We start from the raw sequence: 22460 nt of genomic DNA on the forward strand, positions 1-22460 counted from the left end.
CAGTTGTAGAATGCCGGGTGGGTAAGATTTACCCAGATTTTATCTAGCAAAAATTGTGGAACATCAATATTAGCTGCTATAGCAGTCTGAATCCCCTCTTTCAAAATGCAATTTGCTATTTCAACTAACCCATTAGAAGCAGGACTGTACAAAGCTACTTGTGCATGCTTGATATTATGTGTAATCATGAAATCAGTCGTTTGTTTTGATACAAAGTGCATACTATTGTCAGTAACAATGGTACCAGGAGATACTTCTAAACTGAAAATGTTCTCCAAAAAAGAAATAACAGTAATGGAATTAGAAGCCTCAACAAAAGTAAAGTAAATCCATTTAGAAAAATAGTCAATGGCAACTAATAGATACCTTTTATCTCTTGGTAAAATACTGAAAGGCCATGAAAAATCTAAAGCTATCTTCTCCCAAGCTTTCACTGGAAGTGGTACTCGAATTAATGGCTTAGTGGTGGCCTTCCAATATTTGTCAAAAACAACACATTGAGGACAATTTTCAATAAAATGTGCCACTTGTTTATCTAATCCATGCCACCCATAAGTCAATCTCAATTTTTTGCAAGTTTGCATGAGTAACCCTAATGATTTTGTCCCTCAGTTACAAAGGTGGCAGAGGTTGGCGAGATAAACAGTCTGCTCTAACATTCTTTTTAGACGTACTAAACGAGGAGATGCTTTTACCATTCCATTACCTCTCAAAAGATAGAGGAGAGGTCTGTGAACAGTGTAAAATACATAAGTGGTGCCCCGAATGTACGTTTTAAATTTCTGTACTGCCCACACACACGCCAATGCCTCCTTCTCAATAGTGCTGCAATTAACTTCAGTGTTAGACTTTTCATCCTTGGCTGGTCTCCCTTAACTTTTTGCCTCTGTTCCCCAGGTTGCTGATGTGTGCTGAACTTTGATTTTACTGTTTTAGTTACTCTGGGCACTTTACCACTGCTAACCAGTGCTAAAGTGCAAGTGCTCCTTTACAAAATGTATATGTAATTGGCTTATCCATGATTGGCATATTTGATTTCCTAGTAAGTCCCTAGTAAGGTGCACTAGAGGTGCCAGGGCCTGTAAATCAAATGCTACTAGTGGGCCTGCGGCACTGGTTGTGCCACCCACATACGTAGCTCTGTAATCATGTCACAGACCTGCCATTGTAGTGTCTGTGTGTGCAGTTTTAACTGTAAATTCGACTTGGCAAGTGTACCCACCTGGCAGGCCTAAACCTTCCCTTTTCGTACATGTAAGGCACCCCTAAGGCAGGCCCTAGGTAACCCTAAGGGCAGGGTGCAGTGTATGGTTAAGGTAGGACATACAGTAATGTGTTTTATATATCCTGGCGGTGAAACATTGCTAAATTCGTTTTTCACTGTTGCAAGGCCTGTCCCTCTCACAGGTTAACATGGGGGCTACCTTTAAATCTGATTAAAGTGTAGATTCCCATTGGGAGCAGATGGACATATGGAGTTTTGGGTCTCTGAGCTCACAATTTAAAAATACATCTTTTAGTAAAGTTGATTTTAAGATTGTTATTTGAAAATGCCACTTTTAGAAAGTGGGCTTTTTCTTGCTTATGCCATTTCTGAGACTCTGCCTGTTTGTGGAGTCCCTATCTGAGTCAGTTTGACAGTTGGGCTGGTTGCACCTCACACTAGACAGTGACACAAAGGGAGCTGGGGTGTAGTCTGCATTTCCTGATGAGCCATCTGTGCTAGGAGGGAAGGGAAGAGTGGTCACTTACACCTGAAAGGGCTGTGCCTGCCTTCATACAATGCAGTCTCCAACCCCCTGGTGAGTGTCTGGGGCCTGGCCTGGGCAAGGCAGGATTTCACATACAAAAGGGACTTTACTTTGAAGTAGGCCTACTTCAAAGGAGAAATTGGGTATAAGAAGGGCACCCAAAACCACAGACTTTAGAACACTTCTGGAAACCAAGAGGAACCTCTGCCTGGAGAAGAGCTGAAGAGCTGAGGAAGAAGAGCTTCCCTGCCTGTGACTGTGCTTTGTGGGGCTATCCTACAGTTGCTGCTTCTGCCAGAGTAAGAGGGCAAAGACTGGACATTGTGTACCTTCCATCTTGTGAAGATCTCCAAGGGCTTCTTTTAGAGCTTGCCTCCTGTTGTTTGAATTCTCAGGGACAGCAAAAACTTCTCTCTGTCAGCACCTGGAGCCTCTGGAGAGACTCCTACTCTGCCAACTAGTGCCCATCCAGTTCCTGGGACCCTGAAAGGAGAAGATGGCTGCCTAAGAGGAAGAAATCCACGCACAGAGCGATGTGCGGGGAAAAGATTGACGTGACTCCGATCTGTGGCTGAAGAAACGACGTGCTGCCTGCTCCGCAGCTGAAAATCGATGCTCGCTGGAAACGCAACAAAGAATCGACGCACGGAGCTGGAGAAACGACAAGCAGCATTGCTGACGGAGGCTGGGAGATCGCAAACGTGCAGCATGGTTTTCGGATCATCGTGCCACTGGATTTCTGACGCAAGTACGGCTGGGAGTGTAAAAACAACGCAAGGCCTGCCCGGACCTGAGAGTGCTGACCGGATCGACGCATCGCTCTCCTGCGGAGAGAAGAAACAATGCGCCCCAACCGGACAAAAGGAGAAACGACGCAAGGTCTTGCTCGTGAGTGAAATCAATGCATTGCAAGCCCTTTTTGACGCAAACTCGCCCGTGGGGGGTTATTTGCGACGCATCCAAGGTACATTTTCGCGCTAACAGTGTTAGTGTGTGTTTTAAACTACATAAAGACTTGTTTTGCTTTTTAACTGATAACTTGACTTGTGTATTGTGGATATTTGTCATTTTGGTCTTGTTTTGTTTAGATAAATATTTTCTATTTTTCTAAACCTGTGTTGTGTCATTTTGTAGTGTTTTCATTAAGTTACTCTGTGTGTGGTACAAATACTTTACACCTAGCACTCTGAAGTTAAGCCTACTGCTGTGCCAAGCTACCAAGGGGGTAAGCAGGGGTTATATGAGGGTGATTCTCTTTTACCCTCACTAGAGTGAGGGTCCTTGCTTTTACAGGGGGTAACCTGACTGTCAACCAAAGACCCCATTTGTAACATTCAGCATCAGAAAGATTTCTAAATGTGAAAGCCACTGTATTCTCTTGACCATTTACAGACTGCCCAAACACTGCCCCTGTCATGTAGGCTCTCATTATTCTAATGAGACTACTGGATTTTGAACAGCAGAATTGCCTGTGGTGTGGGAGACTGAGTCTTACCCACTACAGGTAACGCCTGTCGCCCCAATCCGGGTTTTGCTCCGGCTAACTAGCAGTGCCTCATCTCTACCCAAGAGCAGGGATGATTTGGGAACCGAGCGCATGACATAATTGATTTCTCAGGGAAATCGTGGTCACTCAGGTCTCATCCGTTTCTCTCAGCTACATTAGTCTCACGTACACTATGACAAACAGAGGCAGTATATGTTTCAATAAGGTTTTAATGAAGCTACTGCATCTTAGATAGGAAAGCATGCACTGCAAGAACCAGGACAATACAGCATTACAAGATTAGAATTGTGACAAGGAGAGTGAAGCATAGAAATAACGTTACCATATTGTCACTAGAGTCAATAGACTAATTCCTACCTAGGCTATGATAGAGCACAGCATGTTAAGCTCTAATTCTGCCCTTCAGGTTCCCCTGGGAAGACATCATCCCCTATACCTGAGCAAAGGCCTGAAGTCTGCATAAGCAGCTGAAGCAAAGCAATCAGCATACAGTCATGGTTCTCTGGCTGGAATCTCCCTCTAACGTGTAAGGGACAAGGAAGTGTTTTTATAATAAAACAGCTGATGTTCTGAGAAAATGTCCCTTCGTAAGGATGTGTGTTTTCTATGAATGTCAGAGACAAAACTTGTACCACGTTCACCGGCAACCCATCTTACTGCAGCCCTGAGCACAGAGTGAACAAGAATGTCTTGTTTAAGAACATAGTGCTGACCTAAGCAAAAACAGCTAAATAGAAACAAATAAAACAAGACCGCAAAAGTGGCTATTGTTAAAATAATAAATGAAGCTGAATAAACTATATCTAGGTTAAAGTGCTCAGCAGCAAGCCTAGTGTGCTAAGGTAACGTGCATAGAGCTGTAACTAAAACGGCTACACAACAACCACATACCTTTCAAACTGGCGTCTACCATAATGTATGACTTTCTAGAAGGTTCAAATGACCGTAAGGCTGGAGAAGTGAGAACCACTTTCTTTATATTCTGAAAGGCAATTTTAACTGCATCACCCCATTCCAATTTGTTGCCTTTTTTGAGCAGGGATCTTAAAGGTTGAACAGCTAATGCGTACCCAGGCACAAATCTTGCATAATACTCACACAAACCTAAAATGAGCATAAAGAATCAGTATCAACTGGAGGAGGTGCATTTTTATGGCTTCCAGGTTACAAAATGTAGGTTTTATGCCCTTCCCTGAAATTGTGTGTCCTAGGTATTCTACTTCTTGCAACATTAATTTACATTTATTGGGTTTAACAGTCCTGTCTCTGGATTGTAATATATGTAGTACCCTTTCTAAAACTTGAAAAAATGTTTCTCGAGTTTCAGTAGAAATCAAGATATCACCTTGGAATGCCTGAACATGAGGGATGTCTCCAAATAGAGTATCCATCATTTTTTTTTTAAAAGCTTATGGCAGATACCTATCCAAATGGTAACCGCAAGTATTTGAATGCCCCGAAAAGAGTTACAAATGTAGTTAGTGCCTGTGAATCTTCACTCAGTGGTATTTGATGATACGCTGAGTGAAGATCAATTGTAGAAAAGTATCTTGAACATCCTATATTAGCATTCATCTCCTGAATATGGGGAAGTAGGTGACAAGCCACCAAAATATTTTGATTTAAAGATCTTAAATCCAAATATAGCCTGTACTCACCAGAATTCTTCTTTGTAAGTACAACCAGAGAAACCAACTCAAAAGAATCTGTGTGTGCTATAATCCCCTCAGAATTCAGGTTCTGCAAAAGATCTTTCAGGTTTTGTTTAACGCTCAATGGAGCTTGTCTAACTTTGTGCACTACAGGAACAGCATTCCCCTTTAGCTTTACGCTATGTTCAAATCCACGCACCTCGCCCCCCTGGTTTCTAAACACCTTAGGGAACGGACCAATAATGCTATCCAAGATATTACCTGTTAAATCAATAAGCAAGACAGGCTCTTTGGCCTTTAAATCAGGCAGATCTCCCAACACAACAGGAACATCATGACGAGGACACAAAATAATTCCCAATTTTGCCAGGTCTCTCCACCAACAATATCCCTGCCGTTGACAGCCACATACATTTTTGTCATATTAGACCTATCTAAACACTGTAATGAAGGCCAAAAGAATCCTAAAAGATCAATGTCTTGAACCCCATAAGCTTTTGGGCTAATGTCAGGACAAGATAACACCAAAGATTTAGGCCATATCTGTAGAAAGTATGATCAGCCAATATGGTGACCGGTGCTCCATAATCAGCCATCACAGTGACACATTTGCCATCAATAATAGCTCACACATAGGTCCTTTAATGCCTTTAGCTGACCCATGAAGAACAGAATCAGACATCTCTACCGTCAATACCACATTAGAAGGTAGGTCAACACACTTCAAAGTTTTCTCCTGTAATGTATTGATGTTCACATTACTAATTCTCATATTACTTGGGCGTCCATTCCCTCTCAAAGCACTTCTAAAGACTCCTTGAAAATGCCCAATCTTGCAACAACGATTACACTTCTTATTTATGGCTGGACAAGAAGAGCTATTACCCATATCGTTCTTTGAACCACAACGATTACACATTCTCTGATCACGGACATCACACCCTCCTTGCCCTTGCATATCTCTTTTCATTCCTACTTTCCTATTGTTCACAGTGCATACACTATCCTCTTCAAGCACGCAATTCAGGAAAGATTGTCCCCCCATGATCAGCTAAATGGACCTCTCTATACTTTTTGCTATGTCCATAGCTTCCTCCAAAGTGGGATTGCAACATGTCAAAAGGCATACCTGAATTTGTTTAGTATCAATAAAAAAAAAATGGTCACGTATGTATCTACATAGTTCCCAAAGTCACATTTCGATGCCAATACCATCGAATTGGCCTCATACTGAACCTTTCTAAAAGTACACTTGAATCATCAGAATACTGTTTCTTCTTTCTTTCCTTTGCTTCTATATAAATGTTCATTGGTACATCTCCAGTCTGGGGTGCTGGAATAGAAGGCAAGCTGTCAAAAACACGTTGACCAGCCACCCCTAGATGATTAAACAGCAGCACCATTTTCTAGTAGGATGATATGCCTATTGCTGCAAGGTAATTTTAAAAAATGCACAACCACTCACTCTATTTTATTTAGGGTTTCCCTTCTTTTTGTAGAAATGGAGGAGGTTGCACAATTTCTTTACTTGCAAACCAATGTATATGAAGAAGAAATTAATGAGTTTCCAATAAACAACAAAAATTGGCTGCTTAGGTGGCTGCCAGAAAGTATTATCAAAATCAAAATAAATATGCACCCAGTAACTAAAAGAAGATTCCAATGTTTAGTGAATTGGAAAAGTGTTCAATGTTGTACCTTAAATGTAACGAACAAACGACAAACTTCGTAGTCAAGTTGATAAACATGTGCAGCCCTGGTTATGCGAGAATCGTAAACACAGCAGTAAAACAACAGGCTGATGAGATCCAATATGGCCGCCACGCTTGGCGCTGTGGCTCGGTGAAGCACTACGCCGTACGTGAAGACATGCTCCGTAGCTTGCTCCCGGCGCGTCTCTGTCACTAGCTTCCGAAGAAACCATGCATACATATGAAATAACACTACACATGCAAGACTAATTTATCTTGATATTTCGCTCAATTTTTCAATCTGACATTTAGTTTCCACATTTTCATATTGGCAATTTTAATTTTCCGGTACTTCTGACAAATATGCCATCAAAAGTGATGTGTTTTTAACTGCTACCACAAATTGAACAATTATTAAATGGTCATTAGTAAATGGATGTCAAATATGGGCTTGTGCACTGAGAGGCTTATGCACGCCTTGCTTTGTAAATCATCTCGCTCTTCTATGTAAATGCAAACCAGGCCAGCACCTGTTAGTGATAAAGATTCATAATCGCAGAGGATTTACCCGCTCTTCATTTTTCCTGGGAGGTCTTAAACAATGGTAGGCATTTAGAATAAATACGGAGTTTGGAGAATTTTAGTTTAAATCGTTTTAGTGATATTAACAAGGCAGGTAAACTCATCCAATTCACAACCCCACAAGGGCACAACAAAACATAACTAGCCTGCCTGTCCAAGTAAAAACGTGTTTGAGTCTCAAATGTCATGCAATATAATGCTCATTATTCCTCTAGTCGATAAAAACTTCATTTGCTACGCCGTTTGGATTACAGGGGAGCTTTAAAAAGCAGGGCAAGGATGGGAGCAGAAGGAAGACAAGAAAACAAGCATCGGCAAAGCCAATAGGTCAGCTCTCGTCTATGCAAGAGCTATTGGCTTTGCCAATATGCTTTAATTATGTTGTACACCAGCTAGGCAGCATGGCTAAAAGTTAGTGGCATAAAAAAGAGTTGTGTGGAGTGGGTTGTCATAAAGCAAAATGTTGTATAGATAGATTGGAGGGTTATGGAGTGCTGTTGGGAGTCGTGGAGTGGTACAGAGTAGAGTAGCGTGGGGTGTCATGGAGTGGTGTAAAGTGAAGTGGCATATTGTTGAGGAGTGTTGTGGAGGGAGTAGTGTGTCAGAGTGGAAGGACATGGAGTATAGAGTCAGAGTTGAATAGAGGGTCAGAGTGAAGTAGAGTGGCATAGATTGGAGCTGTATATAGTGTTGTGGAGTAGTGTAGGAAATGCAAAAACAAGGTGACTAATGGAATGCTTGAAATATTCTCAGCCACTGGCGATCACTGGGGGCCGCATCCCAATCCATTGTTTTTTTACCACCATACCACCTCAGGTTGGTCCCAACCATATGCAAATCAATCTTGGCCCTGCTCCTCATGGGAACAGTCCAGCCCAAACTTCTAGGCCAAGTCCTCCCTGAACCAAAACACAAGCAACCTAGGACCGGTTTTGCCCTATTTAGGGCTCTTCAGCCAAGTATAGCTTAGTTCCAGTGGCACAGTGAGCCTGGGACCCACGTCTGGGCATACCCGTCGCACTTATGGCACCAATGCAAAAACAAATAGGTGATGGATGGAATGTTTGACTTAAGCTCAATCACTGGAGATCACTCGCATCCCAATCCATCTTTTTTTGCACACCATGCCATCTCAGTTTAGACCCAACCATATGCAAATTAGTCTTGACCTTGCTCCTCAGGAAGGACCTGGCCTGGCAGGTCGGAGTGGACTGTTCCCTTAGGGAGCACAGTCAAGACTGATTTAGATATGGCTGGGTCCAAACTGGAGTGGCGTGTTGAGCAAAAAAAACAATGGATTAAACCCAGATCTGTGACTGAGGGTGAATGCTTAATTTGTTCAGCATTTCGTCCATCATCCGTTCTTTTTGCTTTTGTTGCCCTAAGTGGGAAGGGTATGCCTGATGTGGGTCCCTCGCTCACTGTGCCACTTGATTCAAGCTAGCCTTGCTGGTGAGGGGTGATACCCTGAAACCAGTCCAGGATGCTTGTTTCCGGTCCAGGGAGGACCTGGCCTGGCAGTTCGAGCTGGACTGTTCTCATGGGGAGCAGTGTCAAGACTAATTTGCATATGGCTGGTTCCCAACTGGGATGGCATGGTGAGCAAAAAACCGATGGATTAAAACCAGCTCTGTGACTGGGGTGAATATTTGATTTGTTCATCATTCCATCCATCATCGATTCTTTCTGCTCCTCACGGGAGCAGTCCAGCCCGAACTGCCAGGTCCTCCCTGAACCAAAACACAAGCAACCTAGGACCAGTTTCCCCCTATTTAGGGCTCTTCATCCTGGTATAGCTTGGTTCCAGTGGCACAGTGAGTCGAGGACCCACATCTGGGTATACTCGGTGCACTTAGGACAGTGGATGCAAAAACAAAGAGTGAAGAATGGAATGTTTGAATTAATCTCAGCCACTGGCAATCGCTCTGGCCGCATCCCAATCTATTGTGCACCCCTGAGCGATTGCTAGTGGCTGAGATTAATTCAGGCATTCCATCCATCACCTTGTTGTTTTCGCATTCGCCGCAAAGTGGTGTAGAACAGAGTGGAGTGGCGTAGGGTGTTGTAGAGTGTAATGGTGTACAGCAGAGTAGATTGTCATAGAGTGGAGTGACAGAGTGGAATAGTGTAGTAGAGTGAAATGGCATAGAGTGGAGCGGCGTAAAGTGGAATGACAGAGTGGCATGGAGTGGAGTGACACAGAGTACAGTACTGGAGTGGCATAGAGTGGAATAGTGTGTTGTATTATAGAGTGGAGTAAAGTGGCATGGAGTGGCTTGGAGCAGAGTATAGTGTCAGAGTGGAGTTTAATGGAGTAGAAAGTCAGAGTGGAGTGTTACAGAGTGAGTAGAGTGGCCTAGAGTGAAGTGTTGCAGCGTAGATTGGCATAGAGTGCAGTGGTTTAGAGTGAACTGGTCTTGAGTAAAGTGGTGGAGAGTGCACTGGAGTACAGTGCAGTGGCAGAGTGGAGTGGTGCAGCGTAGAGTGCAGTGGCATAGAGTGCAAATGTGCAGGGTGGAGTGGCGCCGGGTGGAGTACAGTAGCTTAGAGTACAGTGGCATAGAGTAGACTGTTTCAGAGTAGAGTGAAGTGGAGTGGTGCAGGATAGAGTACAGATGTATGGAGTAGAATGCAGTGGCGTATAGTACAGTGGTGTGTAGTGTAGAGATGCAGAGTAGTAGATTGTGCATAGAGTACTGTCACAGAGATAAGAGTTGTAGAGTAGAGTACAGTGGCATAAAGGGCAGTCTTGCAGAGCAGAGAGTCTTAGGGTGCAGAGGTGTAGAGTGCATTGGTGTGGGGTAGAGTCTTGCAGAGTATGGTGCAGTAGAGAGCAGTGGCATACAGTACAGTGGTGCAGAGTGGAGTAAAGTGCAGTGACATAGAGTGCAATGGTGTAGAGTTAGGTAGCGTGCAGTGTTGCAGAGGTCAGTGGTGGAGAGTGCAGTCTTGCAGAGTAGTGTCTTAGAGGTGCATTGGTGTAGAGTGCACTGATTTAGAGTGCACTGATGAGAGTACATTGGCGTAGACTGCAGTGGCGTAGAGTGTTGCAGAGTAGAGTGCTGCAGAAAGCAGTGTCATATAGTACAATGGTGCAGAGTAGAATAGAATGGCATAGAGTGCAGTGACACACAGCCCAATAGTGGAGACTTGCATAGTGTGCAGTGTTGTAGAGGTCAGTGGCAGAGGGTGTAGTCTTGCAGAGTAGAGTGCCTTAAGAGTGCAGTGGCGTAGAGTGCTGTGGTGTAGAGTAGAGTGCTGCAGAGCTGAGTGCTGTTAAGAGCAACAGCATACAGAACAGTAGTGCAGAGTATAACAAAGTGATGTAGAGTGCAGTGACAGAGCACAATGGTGTAGAGTGGCTTAGCGTGCAGTGGCATAGAGTGGATTAACATAGTGTGTCATAGTGTAGAGTATAGTGGCATAGAGTGCAGTGGTGCAGAGTAGCTGGCGTAGAGTGCAGAAGCATAGAGTGCATTGTTTTTGAGTACAGTGGTGTAGAGTACATTGGGTAGAGTGAAGTGGTTTAGAACAGAGTGGCGTAGAGCGCAGTGGCATCGAGTAGAGTGCTGTGGAGTGGTGCTGCATAGAGTAGAGTGACAGAGTGCAGTGGTGTAGAGTACATTGTTTCAGAGTAGAGTGGAGTAGTGCAGAGTGGAGTGGTGCAGGGTAGAGTGGAGTGGCATAGAGTAGTGGTGTACAGTGCACTGGTGTGGAGTGGAGCAGAGTGGAGTGGCCTAGACTGGAGTGATGTAGAGTGCACTGGTGCATAGTAAAGTAGAGTGCACTTGCATAAAGTGAAGTGGTACAGGGTAGAGTACAAATGTGTTGAGTGAAGTGGCATACAGTGCAGTGGTGTACATTAGATTAGAGTGGCATAGAGTGGTGTAGTGGCATAGAGTGCAGTGGCGTAGAGTAGCACAGAGTAGAGTGGCGGAGAGTTCAGTAACAGAGAGTGCAGTGTTGCAGAGTAGTGTGTCAGAGTGAAGTGGCGTAGAGTAAAATGGCTTAGAGTGCAGTGGCATAACTTGCAGTGGTGTTGAGTAGAGTGGTGCAGAGTAAAGTGGCGTAGAGAGCAGTAGACCAGAGTACAGTGGTGAAGAGTAGAACAGAGTGGTGTAGAATGCAGTGGTTTAGAGCACAATGGCATAAAGTGCCTTAACGTAGAGTACAGCATTGCAGAGTAGTGTATAGTAGCGTACAGTGCAGTAGTGTAGAGTGCATTGGCATAAAGTGATGTGGTGTATAGTGCAGTAGCACAGAGAGGAGTGACAGAGTGGAATACAGTGTAGTAGAGTGCAGTGCCATAGAGTGCCGTGGTGCAGTATAGATTTGAGTGGCTTAGAGGGGATTGGCATAGAATGCAGTAGCGTAGAGTGGAGTGGTGCAGGGTAGAGTGCAGTGACATTGAGTTGAGTGATGCAGAGTGGTATAGAGTGTAGTGGGGTAGAGTGCATTGGCATAGAGTACCGAAGAGCAGAGTGGTGCAGAGTAGACTGCAGTGTGGCATAGAGTGCAGTGGCATAGAGTGACGTAGAGTTTGGTGGCAGAGTGCGCAATACTGTAGAGTAGACTGTCATAGAGTGCAGTGGTGTACAATAGAGTGGCACAGAGTGCATTGGTGTAGAGTGCACTGGAGTAGAGAGGTGCAGAGCAGAGTGCCACAGAGAGCAGTGGCACAGAGTACAGTGGTGCAGAGTAGAGTATAATGGCGTAGAGTGCAGCGGTGCAGAGTATATTGGCATACAGTGCAGTGGCGTAGAGTGGATTGTTTTTTAGTAAAGTGGCGTAGAGTACACTGGGATAGAGTTTAGTGTTTAGAGTAGAGTGCAGTGGCATAGAGTAGAGTGGTACACAGTAGAGCAGAGTGGTGCAATGTAGATTGCAGTGGCGTAGAGTAGAGTGGTGCAGAGTAGATTGTTTCAGAGTAGAGTGAAGTGGCATAGAGTGTAGTGGTGCACGGTAGAGTGTAGTGGTGCAGGGTAGGATGCAGTGGCACAGTGCAGTGGCGTAGAGTATAGTGGTACAAAGTAGATTAGAGTGGCATAGAGTGGACTGCATTGGTGTAGAGTGCAGTGGCATAGTCTCCAGGGTTGCAGAGCGGAGTGGCGAAGAGTGCAGTGGTGCATAGTAGAGTAAAGTGGGGTAGAGTGCACTGGGGTAGAGTGATGCACAGTAAAGAGGCGCAGACTGAAGTGGTGTAGATTAGAATGGTGCAGAGTAGAGTGCAGTGGTGCAGAGTGGAGTAGCTTAGTGAGGGATGCAGAGTAGAGTACAATGGGGTAAAGTGCAATATGCATGATGTGGTGGCGCAGTGCCATTACAGACAACACATCTTCAACTGAAATGACAATTACATTTGCATAGAGATACAGTTTTACTGAAAAAAGTATAAAGCGCTCACACTATAATGTGTGAAAATGTCATCACCTAGTTTACTGATTTGTTTTGATGGTATTAAAAAAAAAAACCACTTCTAAATTACCCCCAGTAGCCAGCAAGATTCGTACATAAATCCCCTCACTTTGAAGCAGAGAAAGAAAAGTAAAAACCAACCTCCCTCTGAAGACGGAGCCTGACATTTGACTTCCGTCTTCTAATGGATTACAAATGTGACAAGATAAGAACAAGATTTAAAGGTTTGTTTACAGAATGGGGGCTGTTGGAAGGATGCTGTAAATAAGGTTTGGGCAAAGGAAGGAACGAGCTCAAGCTTGACAGCCTAAAACAAAACACCAGCAAACAGAAAGCAAGAAAATGTGAGTTACAAACCAAAAAGCCAATGGTAAGTAGCGGGTTGAATATAATCCCAGGGAAGCTTTCCAAATGTTCCCCTGATGTCATTAGCAAACCAGACACCAGTGCTGTCTGGTAGGCTTTGACCTAAAAAGAGTAACAAGGTCAAGGAAAACGAACAAGGGGAAGTGGAACAAGTAGACTGCAAATACCCCAGATAGAGAGCCCACACCTAAACAGGGTTAAACCAAAAAACTTAAGGATCTCCAATATCCTTGTGCCTTTCTAATGCAGTTCCATCTTCTTTCCACCACTTTAAGGTGTGCCAGGTACCACACAGAAGTCTTAGCTGTATCAGTTTTTTCTCACACTTTGGAATCCCTTGCTACAGGCCTCTTCTCACACTGGTTGTAATATTGAATATAGACACCAACAACATCGCAGTACAAGAAAATAGAGGATAAAATATTGAGGGAGAAAATAATCTAAAGGTATGTGCATATAGGGAAATCTAGATTTACTATTTCTAACCACACATCTACATACCTTCAAGTTATATGTATTGTGTAGATGCATATATATGGAGTTAGGTATAGAAAATCTAGACTTACTGTTGGTATTTTGTTTTCAATATTTTGTTCCTAGATATTGTGTCCTACCCATATTGTCGGTTCTATATTCAGGGTGCACCACCTCACACTGAAGAAGACAAGAATCCATCATCTTTATATGGAAGTTTTCCTTCAAACTTGTTACCATTTTGAGCATGCAGTTTAGAAAGTGAGAGGGACTATAATGACACCAGTCTTCGGAATCTGATGCAAAGGGGGGTCCTGGTGGCCGGCTAAATACCCGCCTCACAGTGTTCTTGAAACATTACCGAGTGCCTCTCTAGGTACTCTCTCTCCACTGACCAGGTTATCAGGGGTCCCGGCCCCAGTTACACAAATGTTCTCCAGCTGCCTGCCTTGGTTCTCTAATCTCCATGTAAATGTCTGTATAAAAATGTGCTTTCACAGCAGTATGGCTGAATCTTCTGACAGGTGTCCTCTTGAAAGATCCAATGAGACAGGAGACTTCCTTGGCTTTCTGCTGGCCACCGGTACAACCCCTCAATGTTCTCAGGCGATGGGAGGGGTGTTCGGGGGGTGGTGGTAGGTGTCTCCACCACCTTCAATACTCTTCAAGAGTCCACCGTCACATTGTGATACTGTGTGGTGAAGAAGTCTTGAGAGGAGCAGCTCAGGAGAAAAGCAGCCATTAAAGCCACCACCTAGCTGCCCCCCCCCCCCCCTTAGAGTCTGACATAGTTAAAATAAAACAGAAACTGTGCATTAGGGAAGCTATTCCATTGCTCTCTAACTTTTTAACGCTATCAGAGCCAGGGCAACCCAGGGAATGGAACACAAGAACAGGCCAAGGGATAGAAGAGGATAAAAGGAAAGGTTTCTTACCTGTAACTCCAGTTCTCTCGTAGGGGTATTTCCATGATAGTCATAAGCACTGAATAGTTCCGCGCGCCTGCGGGGACCCCGGAGCACTGGTGTGAAGTATATTCTTAAGTGCAAATACCAACCCTTTGAAAAAAGGTTTGTCAAAAAACACTTAAGAATAACACTGTGCAGCCTATGTGAACAGCTACACAGGCCAAATTGTTAAAAGAAAAAACAGTTAATAGTGTAAATTCACGTTTAAACATCTATTTATTTTATAAATATATTAACAAATACATTCTCATATTTTATTTACACCTCTCATGAGAATAAAACAATGCAGGGCAGTGTAGCCCATAGGCTGCCATTATACAGAATGAAAATAGAGCTGTGCCTTTAAGAAAGTAAAGTCTTCCTGTTTCCCATCATGCACAGCAAAAGGCAGTTGCCTCAGTTCTTTTTTGGAGGCTTGTAACCTGACATGAAGAAACAAAACATTTGTTGGAGTACCAACCTCGATAATATTCATGTTCTATGTCAACTCCACCGGGGAGGAGGGAGGGTTGCTTATGACTATCATGGAAATACCCCTACGAGAGAACTGGAGTTACAGGTAAGAAACCATTCCTTCTCTCGTAGGGGATTTCCATGTATAGTCATATGCACTGAATAGAGTAGCAAGCCCGTCCCCATAACTGCGGTGGAGTAGACAGAAGAATACTGAGAAAACATGAATCATGCAAATAAATTCTTGAGCAAGGCCTGTCCAACCTGCCCATCCGCCCTAGCGTCTGTGTCAAGGCAGTAATGCTTAGTAAAGGTATGGACCGACTTCCAAGTGGCAGCCTTGCATATTTCTACCAAAGGGACATTTCTCATCAAGGCTGCAGTAGCTGCCTTCCCTCTAGTAGAGTGGGCTTTTAGCCTACCACCAAGGGATTTGTTTGCTAACTGATAACATAACATTATACATGAAACAATCCACCTGGATAAAGATTGTTTAGACGTGCCCAACCCTGTTCTAACTGGGCCATAGTTAATAAAAAGCTGTTGTAATTTCCGTAAGCTTTTTGTCCTGTCCAAGTAAAATTTCAAGACTCTCTTTACATCCAGAGAGTGCAGAGTTCTCTCAGCAGGAGTAGTTGGATTTTGAAAGAAAGTCAGTAATGAAATTTTTGGTTCACATGGAAGTCGGAGACTACCTTAGGTAAAAAATTTGGATGAGTTCTCATTACCACTTTCGCAGAATGAAAAACCGTGTAGGGTTCTTGAGCGCAAAGGGCCTGGATTTCGCTGACCCTACGCGCTGAAGTGATTGCCACTAGAAAAGCAGTTTTCCATGTGAGATGCTGAAGTGATGCCTTATGTATTGGCTCGAATGGAGGTAGCATCAGACGCGATAGGACAACATTCAGTTCCCATGGAGGAGATGGTCTTCTAATGGGAGGAAAAACCTTTTTTAAACCCTCCAGGAAGTCCTTAATAACTGGGATTCGAAAAAAGGAAGTTTGTGAGGGGCTCTTTCTGTATGCTGTTAGAGCCACCAAATGTACCTTTATTGATGACAATTGTAAGCCCGATTTTGCCAAACTTAACAAGTATGGCAGAATAGACTCCTCTCCGCAGGATATCGGGTCAATGTTGTTGTCTAAGCACCACACGCAGAATCTGTTCCACTTGCTTGCATAAGTGGATCGTGTGGAAGGGCGCTTTGCTTCTTTCAGGATTTCCATACAATCCTGAGGTAAGTTCAAGTGTCCATATTGCACTAGCTCAGGAGCCATGCTGCCAAACTCAACGATGAGAGGTTGGGATGGGACATCTGCCCTCTGAACTTCATGAGCAGGTCCGGGCGATAAGGGAGCCTGATGTGTGGTCTGAGTGACCGGTGAAGAAGGTCTGGGAACCACCAATGGCGTGGCCATTCCGGAGCAATCAGGATCATTTTGGACTGAGCATTGGATAACTTCTGGAGGACCGCCGGAATCAGGGGAAGCGGCGGAAAGGCGGAAAGAAATGCTCCTGACCAGCTTATCCACAGGGCATTCCCCAGTGTCCCTGGATGGTAATATCTGGAGGCGAAGTTTTGGAATTTTTATTTTTCTGGGGTTGCGAATAGATCTATAGAGGGGGTACCCCATAGTGCGAAAATGGAATGAACGACGTCGTCGTGTAGAACCCACTCGTGGTTCTCGTCCATTACGCGGCTGAGAGCATCCGCTTGAACATTCTGGATGCCCGGCAGGTGAGTTGCTACTAGCGACATGTTCCTGGCTAGAAGCCAATGCCAGATTGTCTGAGCCTCTCTGGATAAAATCCTGGACCTGGTGCCTCCTTGTTTGTTTACGTAGTACATAGTGGCCACGTTGTCCGTCTGGAGAAGGAGAGTTTCCGCTCTCAGAGAGGGAAGGAAAGCTTTGAGCGCAAGGTGGACTGCGCGAAGCTCCAGCAGGTTGATATGATAGAGACTCTCTTTCTGTGACCACTTGCCTTGGACTCGAAGATGTTCCATGTGCGCTCCCCATCCGAGCAGTGACGCATCTGTTACGATGGTTTGAGCTGCAGGCCGATGTTGGAACGGAATCCCCACCAAGAGATTGTCAGGTAGACACCACCACTTGAGGGACTGTAGGGCGTGGGGAGAAAGGAGGACTTTGCTCTCCCATTCGTTCATTAGTTGACTCCATTGATCCTCCAGGTTTTCCTGTAATGGTCTCATATGGAGGCGAGCATTGGGAACAAGATGGATACAAGACGCCATCGAGCCCAGTAGAGAAGCTATTACTCTTGCAGTGGTCTGTGGAGACTCTTGCAGTTGTTTGCACTTTTGGAGAATCGATAATCATCGTTCCTCCGAAGGAAACACCTTTCCTAGATTGGTATCTATAATGGCCCCTAAGTAATGCAACCTCTGAACAGGTGTTGCTGTGGATTTCAGGAGATTTACTTGAAGACCTAGCTTCTGCAACAGCTGTAGAGTCCATTTGAAATGTTGTTGTGCCTCTAGATAACTGGAGGCCTTTATGAGCCAATCGTCTAGATAGGGGTAGACAAATATTCGATGTTTCCTCAAGTGGGCGGCTACCACCGCCATGCATTTGGAAAAAGTCCTCGGCGCTGATTTGAGGCCGAAGGGCAGAACCGCAAATTGGTAATGACGTTTTCCGACGGTGAACCTTAGGAATTTTCGATGTTTCTTGGTCACCGGAATATGAAAGTAAGCGTCGCAAAGGTCTATTGCACAGAGCCAGTCGCCCGGACGAAGATGTGGGTAAATTTGGTGCAAGAATAGCATCCTGAATTTCTCTTTGCGAATCCACTTGTTTGCTGTCCTTAGATCTAAAATGGGACGAAACTCTTGCTTGTCTTTTTTGGGCACAAGGAAATACCTCGAATAAATCCCCTTCCCTTGTTGGCTGATCGGGACGGGTTCTATGGCTCTTTTTTGTAATAGAATGGTGACTTCTAACTGAAGAGCTTCGAGGTGTCGGCTGGTTGTTTTGGGTGGAACAGATGGTGGAGGACTGGTGAATCTGAGAACGTAACCATGTCTCACAATATTCAATACCCAGGCGTCTGTTGTGATGCGTAGCCACTCGTCCAGATGATTTGAGATACCTCCCCCTACCGGAGTGGATAACGGAGGAGGGGGAAGCGAAGATTCAGGGCTTCGACGCGGGAGCCTGTCGAGTTGCCTGAGTTTGAGGTGTTGAACAACACCTTGTCGACCTTCATTGTGTGGAGAAACCCCTATGATGCTGCTGCTGTTGCTGTTGCTAGGGACGTGAAGACATCCAATGTGGAGTCTGATACCTGTGGGTGAACAGTCTTCGTTGATATGGGCGGAATACCCTTCGCTGTTCTTTCGGTCGTTCCATGCCTACTGCTTTCAGGGTATCCAGCTCAGACTTCATTCTGGCCATCTCGTCATCGGCATGAGAGCCGAACAAAGTGGAGCCTGAGAAAGGTAAATTTTGTATTCTCTGCTGTGCTTCAGGTTTAAGCGATGTAAGTTGCAGCCATGCATGTCTCCTGAGCGCTATTCCGTGAGCATAGTTATGTGCGGATAGTATCGAAGAATCCGCCGCAGCACTTATAACTTGGTTAGAAACCATAGCTCCCTCGCCCACGACCTCCAGGAAATCTTCCCTTTTGTCCTTAGGAAGATGCTCCGCAAACTGCAGTACAGAGTCCCAGAGGGCTCGATCATATCTCCCTAATAGAGCAGTGGCACTGGCTGCTTCCATGGTGATGGATGCAGTAGAGCATACTTTTCTTCCTGCAGCATCGATTTTTCTGCTCTCTTTATCTGGAGGTGAAGAGGAAGACGGTGACGTAGAATGCAATTTCTTTGCTGCCACTATAACCACTGAGTCCGGTACTGGGTCCGACCTCAAGAATAGAGGATCTTGTTCGGGTGGACGGTATTTTTTAATAAGTCTGGAAGGAGCAGACTTTGTTGCAGCCGGTGTAAGAAAAATGTCCATTGCCGGTTCAATAAGACCTGGAACCAGTGGAAGCAAAGGTCTTGAAGATGTCCTGTGATGCAAGGTCTCGAAGATTACTGACGTCGATGGAGCCGGCACCGCCAGCGGGATATTCAGTTTGGTTGCCCCTCGCACCAAGACCTCCTGGAATGTATTCACATCATCTATGGGGGACACTCTCGGGGACGGTGAGTCTGATAGTGTTGGAGAGTAGTCCCGTGTAGACGAAGAAGAATGTCTATGATGTGAATGCTGAGATCTCTGTCGTGATTCATGACGATGGTGCCGAGAGGAAGAAGAACGTCTAAAAGAATGTCCAGAACGCCTTACAGATCGCGTTGGAGTCCTCAGAACAGACTCTGAAGGAGGAGCCGGAAGAGGAGCCGTAGGTGTTACCTGTGTCTGCGGCAAACGCGACTGCCGAGGCGAGAGCTGTGGAGACGCTGGAAGCAGGATAAGTGAGGCCGAGGATTCCGATGTTGTATAAACCCTTCTAGGCCTCTTTGATTGTCGTCTCGACGTCGACACTCCTCGACGTCGAAGAACGGTGACGGCGACCTCTGGACGTCGATTCCTCTCGCCGTGGAGAACCCCTCGACGACGACCCTCGACGTCGTTGTGGTGACGGCGAACGTCTCCGACGGCGAGTACTCTCTCTCGACGTCGATCGTCCTCGCCGTGTCGACGGCGAGCCTGACTCGGATCTCCTCGACGTGGAACGTCCTCGCCGTGTCGACGGCGACCCAGATCCTTTCGACGTCATGTGTCCACGTCGTCTCGACGGCGAAATGGTTGTCGACGGCGAACGATGTCTTTTCCTCGTCGTCGAACCACTCCTCGACGGCGAACATGTTGGTGCCGTTCCCTGTTTCGACGTCGACGCCCTCGACGTTGTCGGAGACCTGTGCCGTTTTTCAGCAGGTCTGGTAGGAGTTATAGAGGAAACAGATTGAGTCCTGGTAGAAGCCTGACCTTCTCCTCGCTCTGTGGTGGAATGGCCACTTTTTCTTCTGTCCTCTCTCGCCTGAAGTCGGATTTTCTCCCTATCACGAAGAGTTCTTCTGGAGAAGGTTTTACAGATGTCACACGACTCTGGTTTGTGGCTGGATGGAAGACAAATTATGCAGACCCTATGTGGATCTGTTTTAGCCGTTTTTCTGCCACAAGAAGGACATTTGTCAAAAAGTGAAGGCATTTCTAAACTAGAAAAACCTCAAAATTCTGTCAGAATTTAACAGAAACTAGTAGGAAATGATCACTCAATGTTAAAAACGTCGAGTGAAATTGAAATTCAAAAAGATTTTAAATGAATTTCTGTCACAAAAAACTTTGTGAGGTAGAGCTCAATGCTTCAGGGTCCTGTCAGAAGGAGCCGGAAAAAAGAACTGAGGCAACTGCCTTTTACTGTGCATGATGGGAAACAGGAAGACTTTACTTTCTTAAAGGCACAGCTCTATTTTCATTCTGTATAATGGCAGCCTACGGGCTACACTGCCCTGCATTGTTTTATTCTCATGAGAGGTGTAAATAAAATATGAGAATGTATTTGTTAATATATTTATAAAATAAATAGATGTTTAAACGTGAATTTACACTATAACTGTTTTTTCTTTTAACAATTTGGCCTGTGTAGCTGTTCACATAGGCTGCACAGTGTTTTTCTTAAGTGTTTTTTGACAAACCTTTTTTCAAAGGGTTGGTATTTGCACTTAAGAATATACTTCACACCAGTGCTCCAGGGTCCCCGCAGGCGCGCGAAACTATTCAGTGCTTATGACTATACATGGAAATCCCCTACGAGAGAAGTATGCTTCTTAAAACTGGAAGCAAAGAGGCAAGCAATAGTGAAGAATGGAGGGCCTTCAACAGAGCTGCAGTAAACACAGGGAGAAATCAAAAGATGATTTATCGATGTAAAGTCAGGATGCCTCAAAGACTGCAATGTTGTTTAACTAAGCCTTCAACATATTGAGCATGTAAATAGACTTTTTCACTTATGCTGATGTTTTCCTGACTCTGCTGGTACCCTGGGCACTGCTAAACAGTCCCAGGGCATGTGCTCCGATTAAGCCCAGAGCAAGGGCGGGCTACTCCTGATGGTAACCAAAGCTACTCCTGTGTAGCCCAAAACTCTGGAAGTCAATGTGAGAACTCACCAGACTCATCCCTGTGCTCAAAGTACAAAAGACATGCAAAGCATTCCTCTTCAAGGGTTTACGCACTACTGAACAATTGTCTTTGTCCTATCTCCAACCACTTCACGTGAAGGACTTTTGAGGACACATTTTCCTCTTTTTTTTGTTTGATCACTGATATATAATTACTGTTCTTCAAATTAAACGATCCATTGCCTTTGGACCTGATTTTTGCTACTAAATACGATGCATTTCTTAACTGTGCCAGATGATGCTCCAAGTCCTTCAAATATCAAAACAATGGTTCAAGGTCAGCTTCATAATCCAGGTCTTTTCCCCATTTACTGGAATTACTGACAGCCTCCTTGAGAGAATCATTTTGACCACTTGTGTTGGGTTTACTTGCCAACGCTCCCTAAGGTTTTCTCATAGTTCTTTCTACCCTACCTTTTTAAGTCACACCAAGCGTTTGCTTCCTATTTTCCAAAGTAAATAACCTCAGTTTGGAAACGATGAGTTCCAATCTGCTGGTCCAGACAAAAAATGCAGACTCAGCTGTAGCACAGGACTGTGACTGAACCACAGACACCACACCTGCGAAGCCCTTACATTTCCCCATTCTTCCGTGGTCTGTGTGCATGAAAAAGAGGCAGTCGTATACCTAAAGTTGAGGGAGCGGCATTGCTTAATTTGTAAATAAAAAGGTGCTGGTGCTCAAACCCCTTCTCTTAAACACGCGGGTGCTGCAATGAAATGTGCGAACAGGTAATACTGAGGCAGCTTAATCCCGAAGCCATCCCGGGCTTCTTTAATCCATTTAAAACCACTCTCTGTCCCTTCAGCTGACACTTTCTGCTTTCTCCCATTGTCACTCTTTCGATTTTCTCTTCCTCCGTCTATCCCAAACGTGTCTTTTGTTCGCTGCAAATGCTTGAGGCAGAAGACTAAGCACCGGCCCTCAAAAATAAGTGCTGGTGCTCAGCACCGGAAACAACAAGCACAAATTAAGCACTGGGGAGAGGTACCTAGCAAGCCGCCCTTCACCATCCCCAAACAAAGACATTGATATGAAATCATTAAGCAGAAGGTAGTACTGGCTTTTGCAAGGTGTAGGTTAACAATATATTGTTCTTTTGGAAGAAATAATGCAATCATACTGAATTATTTAGTGGTAATACTGCTACCCTCAGCCTCCTTACCATGCCATCCCATGGAATAGGGGAAAGAGATCTCAAAGAGATTGTCATACTTTGTGAGAAGCCTTTTCATGATGGATGCCAGACCTTCAACAAAAGACAAATATATAGCGTTAGTAATGGCAGCACATTGTGATTTACAGATTCAAATTAAAATAGTTTTTAAAAAAGTGTAGCAATAAATATTCAGCGCTCCTGTAGTAACAGATCCAGTCGACTGATTCAAAAGTAGAAATATGGGCTAAATCAGTGGTTCCCAACCTGTGGTCCAGGGAACCCTGTGGGTCCGT

At 44.7% G+C, this 22460-nt stretch overlaps 1 protein-coding gene across 2 annotated transcripts in view; it reads right to left on the minus strand.

Moving 5' to 3' along the window:
- Nucleotides 1–22460, minus strand: part of GALT (galactose-1-phosphate uridylyltransferase) — a 105783-nt gene that overhangs the window by 17909 nt on the left and 65414 nt on the right. For both annotated transcript variants that reach the window (XM_069214489.1, XM_069214574.1), the window contains one exon: nt 22174–22257. In XM_069214489.1, the coding sequence (XP_069070590.1) occupies nt 22174–22257 (84 nt within the window). The remainder of the gene's footprint in view (nt 1–22173; nt 22258–22460) is intronic.

Source organism: Pleurodeles waltl, chromosome 1_1, assembly GCF_031143425.1.
Source record: "Pleurodeles waltl isolate 20211129_DDA chromosome 1_1, aPleWal1.hap1.20221129, whole genome shotgun sequence".
Taxonomy (NCBI): domain Eukaryota; kingdom Metazoa; phylum Chordata; class Amphibia; order Caudata; family Salamandridae; genus Pleurodeles; species Pleurodeles waltl.